Genomic DNA, 10489 nt, shown 5'->3' with positions numbered 1-10489 from the left:
GGGAAAGCACCTTCTCAGTTAAAATGAGGTCATTTATGAATGTGCTCATAGCCTGTTAATATCTGTATTCAAAATATGTTAAGACTTGCACAGCCATATACTTTTACATAAACATACAGGTGTTATATAAACACACACACACACATATACGGGTTTATATTTAATGTTTGCTAGAATTATGCCCAGATATAGATTTGTCTCTTTTCCCCCTCCCATTGCAAAGTTGTTGTTGTTTTCTTTAAATATGCAGGTCTGATTTCTTTATTAATGTGACTGGAGGAAGAGAGGAGCCTGCATGTGCTGAAATTCCCTGTTCTGTAACAGGACACATTAGATACAAGGTCAGGTTAGGTACAAGATTTACCTCTTTCCTCCACAACACTTTTTGCACCAAAAGAGTTCCTCATGCATTTCAGTTGTCCTGTAACTTAGCCTGATTATATAAATATTTCCTGTCTATACACAGTGCCAAATACCTCCCTGCTTAAGACTTTTTCTGATTATGGCCCTAATAAGTTGGATAGGAGCCATAGTACGGTATTATGCATTGGAATCAAAGTGAAAGTAACCGTCTACCTCTGTTTCCTTTTGGCAATAACTAGTTGTAGTTATATCTCCATATCACAGTTTTGTTAGCAGTTATCAGGAAGCAGACAGTCCTAAAAAGCTTGGCTCCAAAATGTCTTGAAGGACCATCTCCTTCCATATCATCCTGCCTGAGTGAGGCCTTCCTGTGGGACCTTGCATTGTCTCTGGTTAGACTGACAGAAATCTGCAGGAGGGCTTTTTCAGTGACTGCCCCCCAGAGTGCTGAACCCTCCTCCAGAGTTGATACGGACTCTGTTTTTACAGGCAGAGGAGACTGAAGCCATTTTTTATTTGGAAAGCTGTTGAATGACCAAGGGAGAAGGTGGTATTAAAATTCCCTGAGAGATGCTGATTAGTTCTTTTTTTAATGATGACTTACTGATCTTATTATTGTTTAATGGTGTTATGTTTGATAGGATTGTGAAATGCCTTTGGTGACTTATAAAGGTGACATATGCAGCACAATTCAGTGCATTTGAAATCTCTGTTTAGGATTGCAGTGTAAGTTTACTAAATGTAGTGTATTCCAAAGCTGCCATGGAATGCAGAATGTATGGAAACATCTAATTAAAATGCTGTGTTAAGCTTCGTCCTGGGCTAGGATTCAAATACATCCAATCACAGTGCTAGCCCAGGAAACACCTAGCCAATCACTTTACAGCAAGCTCCCTGAGCGGGAACGGCCGTGATTGGTCTTTATGTGAACAACCTTATTGGTTGGTATTTGTACAGTGGGTGTGGCTACATTAGCCGGGAGAGTTTAAAAGCAGAACAGCTGCAATGTAAAAGCTGTTCTGGCTATCAGATGTTGATCCGTGTTGGAGTGGTGTTCGAGTTGAAGAATAAAGTTGTGTTCTTGCTGAATCACTCTCCGACTGCTTTGTTAAGTGAGTGACTTAACACTAAATAATAACATAGTATTGTCATGCCATAGTAATTTTAGCTGGGAATCCTGGGGAGGGAGTGAGGACAACCAACTTCAGCTCATACTAAAAAATCCTGACTACAGTCACATGTTTAGTTCTGTGTACACAGTCGTGGTTTACTGCAAAAAAAAGATGTTGCAAGGGTTATGGACCAATGACATAAAAGTAAAGTTAACAATAATATTGCATGTTAATGTCCAGACCAACAATAGCTACAGTTCAGGAATAAATCTAGTAATAATAATTAATCTCAAAGAAGCTCTGTTTTTTTATATAAAATAAACTGAAGTTTAGGTATAAGGAATTTCATCATTTACTACATATTTATATCCATGCACAGTATACTGCACCAGCTTTTTCCCTTCAAAGACACGGGTTGGATATGCATAAGATGAAAAAAGAATAATTGTTGTAAACTGATCTTTTTTCGGCGGGGATATGTGCCTAAGGAAATCAGATTCAGGCAGAGGTCGATTCAGGGGAGATCGCGGGGGATCGCAGCTCCCCCGGGTGAGGTGCAGGGGGGCGGGACACACAACGAAGCCCCGCCCCCTGCTTCGGGCTGTCCCGCTTCCAGCCCTCATTCAGCCAGGAGGAGGCAGGAGAAGAGGGAGGGTAAGTTGCTTCCTCCCCGCCTCTCCCCACCCCTGCCTGCCTGGGGCCAGGGAGGGCCTTGGCGGGGCTTCCTCGCACTCCCGCCGGTCTTGCAGGTCCACCGCCGGGCCCCTGATGTCAGGGGGTGTGGCATATGCTAATGAGTTATGCTAATGAGTTCCCCTAGCTCTTTTTCTACGAAACGACCCCTGGATTCAGGTATCTCTGCTTCTTGCTCAAGCATAAGGGTGGCTCTTGGTTTACAAAACAGAGTTCTGTGATTCTTTCTCACTGGGGAATTTCACATTACCCAGTTTCACCCGGTTTCAAGCCGGCAATCATCCGTTTTGAAGTGAACCGGTACAGGGCTGCCATTTCACACAGGGCTTGCCCCTACCGGAAATGAGCTGGATCAGAAGCGGTTTGGCATTTCAGACTTGCACCACTTTGTTTTCCCGCTGTTTTCCTCCCTCGCGGGTGATCATTTTTAAAAAAAAAAAACCGTTCGATTTATAGCAGTATAACAAAACACTCCATGCATTCCAATGGGATTGATATAATGCTATTCCGTTACGTTATAAAGTGAACGTTAAAAAAAAAACAGCCGGAGATCGCCCGCACGGGCGAAAAAAGGCGGGGAAAAAGTGTATCGGAACCGGGAGAGGGCACTGGAGACCACTTGGAAGTGGATGACTGGTAAAACGCTTCAGTCCCGGTTCCTAAACAGGACTGAAGCGTTTATGTATGAAATGGCAAATAGATTCCGGAAGGGAACCGGTTCTCAAACGGGTTCTGTCTGAAATGACAGACCAGAACCCGTTTGAGAACCAGCTCCCTTCCGGAATCTGTCGCCTGTCTGAAATTCCCCACTGTTTTTAGCTGTATCTGAGCAGAAGGGTGAGTGAGAACAGGCTGCTTTTTTATTCATGGGGAACCTATTAAAATCTTCTTCCTGCTTCCTCCCCAACATGAGAAAGCAATTCTGATTTTCAGCTGAAAGGAGTTAAACATCCTCTATTGTGTGTTTTCCCACTCTGACCCCCGTCATGCTGAAGGTTTTTTGGGTTTAGAAAAAACGTGTTAAAATATTTTGTGTAATACATATAATTTGTGCTGTAGTTGTCATAATCTGTCCCTGTGGTGCTGATCTCATCATTACCTGCCTTGAGTCCCGGTTATCTGGGAGAAGGGTGAGTTTAGAAATGTTTTAAATAAACAAGATATACATTTACACAACCCTTATTTCAAGTACCTGGCTATTACCGGTAGTTTCTTCCAGTGATTCCGACTAAGAATAAGGAGCTGGTCACTCAAGGTTTAGGTATAATTTACAAAGAATTATCAGTCCCCCAGTAGCTCTACCAATTTCCATCAAGGTTCAAAGAATGTCAAACGTTGAGAGGATTATTGCATAGTTTCATTTCACATAGATCAGGGCCTCACAAACCCCAAAGTGATATTATAGAATGAAGGATTTGCCACTCTCTGGATAATAGAGCAGTCCTTGGGATATTTGTGCTCTCGATAGTTAAGACCTTCGCAAGTAAGTTTCTGAAACTGGTTCATATGTTCCCAGGAGCAGTATTGGGAAGAGAGGACATACACAGACAATGGAAAGTATGAAAGTCTGGCTAGAGGTAGGGGGTGGGGATTACATACCTAGTTGTGTTTTACATATTTCACGTGATCCCCAACCCCAAAAATATCTGGCTGTCCTCATCCAGAGCAAGGGCCTTTTCGGTCCTGGCTCCGACCTGGTGGAACTCTGCCAAATACCATCAGGGGCCTGTGGGACTTCACGGAATCCTGCAGGGTCTGTAAAGCAGAGATGTTCCAACAGGCTTCTGGTTGAGGGCAGCAATGGTTTTTCCATCATAGCTGGCACCCTCCCCTGTTCTTCCATCTTTTTTGTCTTTCCCTCCTTGTGCCCTTCCTGTGAGGCAGTGAAATGGTCCAGGATGGGCTTTTAAGGATCAGATTAATTATGCCATCTTGAGACCATTTTAAGAATTTATTGAATGTATCTATTGAATCTATGGATTTTAACTTCTGATCTTTGGTTTTAACTTTTTGTACATCGCCCAGAGCCCTGTGTACACAGGGACTGGGTGATTTATAAATCTAAAATATAAATAAAGTGGCTGACTTTACTGCCAGCCTATCTTTTGAAATATTAATGTGGTAGCAGGAACAAACCATTATTTTCTCGCTGCAAAAATGTTGGACATTAGAGCAGTTTGGGATATTGAATTATGGGGTAATTACAAATGTCCATAGACTTGCCCAGTTCAGACATTACAACACACGAGTTTACACTAACCATAGTTTGGGACGTGTGGTTTGAATTTCCAAATGTACGACAGCACACTAGTTTAGAACTGCTTTTTGTTTTCTTTCCTCTCAGCATTCAAGTTCATAGAGTCACATTCACTCCTCTCTGCATGGTGAAGCAGTCTCTTGGAGTGGGGCAATGGCCATAAATATGGAGTACCAATCTGTACATGAAGCAAAATCAGCACAAGCCAGAGTTAACATGATCTGAAAGAGGGCTGTATTCTGATTTTGCTTTGGCTGACAATGACATCCATATATTAATTCAGACATCATGCTAAACCATAGGTAAATTCCCTTAACCATAGTTTAGCGTGATGTTACAAATGAGCGACAGGATTGTCTATATTAGTATGAGTAAATAAGAGGAACGTTTATAGTGTAAACTATGTATACTTTGTAAACAAATCTGCTGTTTTGAAATATACTGATTAAGAATGAAGCCTTGAACAACAGTGTGGGTAAATATGCTCTGTTTGACCTTTGATACTGCTGAGCAAGGGGCAATAGGTATTTGAAGGATTATTCTTAGACATGCAATGTAGTTGAAAGGGACAAAGGTTGGTAATGCCTAACTGCTTGTTATTCCTCAGGATTTATTAATCCAATTTCTTAGCTACTGTTCAAGTGTTATATGAGACCGTCTGGAGAGACTACACATACATTTGAATTAAACCATCATCAATATACTGCCCTAAATGTGGGTTTCTTACCTGGTATAGGATCTGTTAGTGCTGAAAGGTTTGCACCCCTCTGCCTCTCAACTTTACGGTCTAGCAGTAGTCTTTTATTTATCATAGTGGCTGGAAATTTCAGGCTGCTATGACAATTTTGTTTCTTGAGATGCTTTATCACTCTTTTAAGTTTCATCTGAGATTATTATACACTGCTCCAAAATCTTCAGTGGTTAATTGCAAACTGCTTCCACATAAGAAAGGGCACGGAAGCTATTTGATTCATGGGAATGAAGTAGGACGATACTGGAATGCAGAAAGCCCCAGAAGATTGGGGATGTATTTATTAAGAGGTTGCCTTATCATGTTCTTCTGGCTATCATATCTTTCAGATTTTTTTTGTCTGTGTCATCCAAAACTGAAACCACACATGGTTGTGATAATATAATCTATACTACATTTCATTAATGTCATTCCTATGCACCTGGCTTTGGGGAGTAAGCCCAACTGCAATCCCACTGCAAGGTGTGTGTGTTTTAAAATAGGTACATTTAAGGAGCTGCTTGTTTTGGAGTTTATATAGCATCATCAAATAGGCTGTAAAGCTTCCTACAGATGCTAAATCGAGAAGTAGAAAACAAACCTTAAAGCTAAGCTTTGTGCCTGTGCCCTACAAACTGAACCACTTACAGTGCTATCCTTAAGCGGGTATATTCGCTGGGGTTGTGTATTTCACTGTAAATAATGCCTGTTTCTCAGTGAAGAAAGGCGGCTGCTCTTATGGTCTAAATAAAACCCGAATCGAAATATGAAGTCCTAACGCGTAAGCGCCCCTAAACATAACGGAACTTATTTCACGGAAAACATTAATAGCAAAGGAAAGACGGGGGAGAGGGACAGTTCGCTGGCAGGACTCTTCGTTTCTGTAAGCCTTTTTCCTGCAAGCTTCTTGCCGGGCAGAGACTCTCCTTCGTGGAGGGTTCTTTTTCTCCCCGAAAGTCGATCAACGTACTTGATAAACCAGTAGGCATTTCCAAGGAGCGAGGCGGACGAGCTATTGGACAGTGAGGAAGGGGCGGGTCCGCCGGTGGCGCTCCCGTTGTGGCGGCGCTCGCTTCTTATTCTCCTCAGCCTGCCGGAGGGGGTCAGTTGTTTCCGTGAGCGGAACGGCCTTTGTCCTCTCAGAGCCCGCTGCGAGTCCCGTGCAAAAATCTGACGCCTCTCAATTCCCTCTTGCGGCTGGAGCCTTGGGGTCTGAGAAGATGGCCGACCAGCGGGACTGCGCTCATCAACTGACGCGGTGGCAAGAGCAGCGGGGCTCGCAGGTACCAGGACCAATACCCCCACCCCACACACGCTCTCGCCCGTCAGCGAGCTCCAGTTGGGCGCGTGCTTGTTCGGTTCCTTCCACTCGCGTGTTAATTAAGTGCCGTTAGAGCGCTTTTCTGCGGGCGCGTTCATACCGCGAATAAACCTTGGTTGGTCTTAAAGTTGCCACTGCTCTCAAAGTGTTCTTATCCTTTTCTTTGTGTGGATGGTCGCGGTAGGCATCGTTTTTCGATTCGTGTGTTGCCGCATGAGGAGTTGTGCCCCCTGAAGAATCTCTTCGTCTTCCAGCCCAGAGTCTTTTTCTGTCGTCGGCGTGGGAGGGTGGGGGATGCTTGGGGCGGAGACCATGTCTGGATGCCAAGTGCCTCTTGGGGCCGGGTAACCAAGCGCAGGCTTCTGCAGCTTTAAGAACTGCGTAGGAGAGACAATTCTGGCAAGCAGTTTTTCTGACCACAGTCTGTGCCTTGCAGTGCCAAATGTGCTTCCTCGCATGGCTGTTTTCTTTTTAGTACAGTTCAGTGGAACCTGGGGTTTTTTTTGTACTGTCAATGACAGATAAGGGCTTGTAACCCCTTGTAATTTTGGCTATAGAAGCTACTCTCTGGAATAGCTGGAAAGTTTGTTTAGTTTGGAGCAGAGCAAAGTGCAGATGGAAGAAGTGAGCAGTGACTCGTGAACGCTCTTACCCTACTGCAGTAGTCTTTAAGGTGCTACTGGACTCTTATTCTTTTCTACTGCTACATTCAGAGTAATATACAGCTACCCATCTTGATCTACGGGGATGGAAATGTTAGCGGAAACGAGTGGGTAGAGCATCAGGTGGTTTGTGCTGTTTGTGGTTTGAGAACTTTGGAAGGAAATGAATTTTCCCCTTTGGAACAGTAATTCATGTTTTGTGTCTTTTATGGGCTGTGTTTGCCAATATGTTCCTACACCAAATAGGCTGGCAGATCTGGACTTTACTGATAGATGTGTTTACATGGGTCAGGCATGCAGTCATCCACAACAAGGATGTTAAGTACTGTAGAAATGTTGGGAGGCTTATTCGGGGGGGGGGGGGAGAATGCTGTATTGAGTGCTATCAATAGGGCGTATATCCATAAGAGAAATATGATTCTAAGCAGAATATAATGAAGTTTATTCAAGTTGTCATAGCTTTGGTAAATTTGGGAGAAAGTGCTTATGAAGGTGAGATGAAATGCAGTCTGTAGTGCGTATGAAGCTGCTTCAGTGGGTGTTTACTGAAGTAGTTGTAAAAGAAAAGGCCACTGAGGCAAAGGTCTCCTACCAGTAGAACAACAGATATGCTACTATATATAGAATCTCTCTGGGAGTTAAACTGACTATTTTGAACCTTGGATACTGAAACTAAAAGTTGGGACCTAAAAATTAAGTTTTACAGCTCTTTTAATGTGGTTTGGAGAACTGGGTCTGGGTCTCTGTGTTACCAAGATACAATGCAGGAGTCTTTTAACATCTCTTTACCAGAGGCAACAATGAAGTTAGTGTACACGGCAGGAGCAACAGTCCCTCCTTCAAGCTGCTTCCAAATATTGGGGAGGGATGACAAAAACACATTGAAATTAGTGTTTATCTCAAGTGTAACAAATCACAGGCAAGAGTTACCAGTAATTCGGACACTTAAACTTTAAAGTAACATCAGTATGTAACTTGTCCTCAGGACACAGTAAGTGTTCTAATCACTGGGAACAAAATTAACCTCCTGTATCCATGCATATTTCCTTCAAAATGCTATGCTCCTTTCCCCCCCCCCTTAATCAGAGTGTTTCTGAAAAACCAATAGCTTCTGTTTATGATGGTATTGAAAACAGACTGTTCTTTCATGGTAGCTTCCTTCTTGATTTTGTATGCACTGCCGAACAATGACAGGAGAATCTGAGTATTGATAGTGTATAAGAACTGTAATACTGTTGATTCTTAAATTGTCATGGAGAAAAGAATTAACAAAGTGGTTTAAAACCTTACTTTGAAAAACATTTTACTCATTCTAAATGAGCAAATATTTCAGGGAAAAAATATTTTCAACTTTTCCCAATAGCTCCAATTTTTCTATCAGAGAAGGGATGCTTTTGAGGGAGAAAGGATTTTCCCCCCCCCCCCAGTTTTTCTGCAAAGTGTCACATCTCTAACTGAGTGGAAAATTTAATTAATAGGAATGTCTGTTAAGGACACATCCAGTATTAATCTATTTTGATTCTGGTGTGATGTTCTAATAGAATGAATATTAAAAATTGGGTTTCTTCCCAACTATGAGTGGCTGTTTTGTTTATTGAGTTTTAGATTTTTATCTTCCTCCACCTCTTTTTGAGATCTGGTAATGTAGTAAACGGTAATGCAGTAAATCAATTAACTAACAGAAATATTATCAACTATAATTTGTTGATGGTCCTAATTCAACTGAATGAAAACATGGACAACACAATTAAACTCAAATAGGAGAAATTTTCATCAGTGTATACTAAACAATTACAAACACTAATGTCCGAGATAGCAAGCAATGCTGTTTGAAGGATCTGCTGCATTAATACTCATTTTCTCAGACTGGAACTAGCAGGGTCATATTCCCCCATCTATTCTCCATAGAGGTCATCAATCAAGACAATCATAGCAAAATCTGTTACAAATCCTGGCCTGAAGCCTGATTAAAATGGGTCCAGAAAATCAATGTCTTCCAAGAACCCCTGGAGCTGAGAGGCAACTACCTGTTTGCACAATTGCGTGGGAGTAAGACTTATGTTTATCATAGAGCTCCTACACATTGAGCACATTAAAATTAAGATTGAACATTACATGAATTAGTGGTAGTGAAGGTGTGAATACCTACCCATAAGTAGATTAAAATTTAGTATAATTGATTCAATGTGATAGGATGTGGTTTAGTTCTGCCACTAAGTTTTATTACCTAGTTTATATTGTACAAAAATATTTTTTATTAGGGTTGATGTGAAAAAGACGCATCGAAACGAATGTGAACTCCGGGGAAGTTCGTCTCATCCATTTATTCATCCTTGTGAATGTTGATTTCATCTTTCTGTAAAACAAAATAGTGGCATATAAATTATATATGGAGTATATGCACTGTTTGCAGTAATCCTATTCTGTATAGCTACAAGTCTACATGTCAGATGTAATTTGGTGATGGGGGAAGGGGGTTAGCCTGGATTTCCTGAGACCTCATCCGGCTTCTCTGGCCAGTATACATCACTAACTTCCTCTCAGGGTCCTTCAACATACTGGTAGACTTTATATTTTTAGGCTATCTGCATAGCAGCTTTAGTGAATAAAAATGTGCACTAACTATGAATGTGGAAGGGAAGCTCCTTTATATAACCCTGCCCTCAACATCTTTTCCCCAATCATTTGCACTTTTAAAGATTCCTGAAACTGTTTGAATTCACAAACAAAATAAATGTTGACTTTTTCTATTACATACTGTCTTCTTTTTTTAAAAAAACAACACCCTGACTTAAAATAAAGTTTGTGTTTAATTCACACATATCTTTATACTAATAGCCAAGTTGCCCCCGTGAGTGCGGATATCTAAATCCGCGCTCCGGGGGCAGCTGGGGGGCAGGGAGAGGTTTGTGCATACGTGGGGCCGTCCCTTCGTGTGCACAAAAATGCTAAAACTTGAAAAAAAATTCGGGGGATGTTTAAATCCCCCCGAAAGTGCAAGAGCGTTCCGTGCGCATGCGCACGGAACGCTCTGCGTCTTACCTGGGTTCCCTGCGCAGGAAAGGAAATGAATGGCCGGAGAGGCCCAGCGGCAGCGGGAGATAGGTGAGGAGGGGGAAGACAGTCGGGGAGGGGAAGAGAAACTGCCGAGGGCCCGGCGGATGTAAGCCGCGCGGGCCTCGGTTCACGGGAAAAAAAGAAAGAGAGAGAGAGAGTCAGGGGGAGGAAGAGAGACCGGTGAGGGGGGGAGACAGCCCGGCGAGGCCCGGCGGATGGTAGGCACGCGGGCCACGCTTCGAAGGGGGAAAGAGATAGATAGATAGAGAGAGAGAGAGACGGGGGGGGAGAGGG

General features: G+C 42.6%; 1 protein-coding gene across 2 annotated transcripts in view; it reads left to right on the top strand.

Annotated features, from left to right (window-relative positions):
• CAT (catalase) overlaps positions 1-10489 on the top strand; it is a 72793-nt gene that overhangs the window by 36040 nt on the left and 26264 nt on the right. The window contains exon 1 of one of the 2 annotated variants that reach the window (XM_015410874.1): positions 6266-6438. The exons of the other annotated variant lie outside the window; for it this stretch is intronic. Coding sequence (XP_015266360.1) covers positions 6376-6438 — 63 coding nt within the window. The 5' untranslated portion in view covers positions 6266-6375. Of the gene's footprint in view, positions 1-6265; positions 6439-10489 lie in introns of those variants that run through there. 2 annotated transcript variants of the gene reach the window in all.

This window comes from Gekko japonicus, unplaced genomic scaffold (assembly GCF_001447785.1).
Source record: "Gekko japonicus isolate JY-2015 unplaced genomic scaffold, Gekko_japonicus_V1.1 scaffold65, whole genome shotgun sequence".
NCBI lineage: Eukaryota > Metazoa > Chordata > Lepidosauria > Squamata > Gekkonidae > Gekko > Gekko japonicus.
Note: the sequence above shows the minus strand (reverse complement) of the source record. Positions and strands in the feature narration are given on the sequence as shown.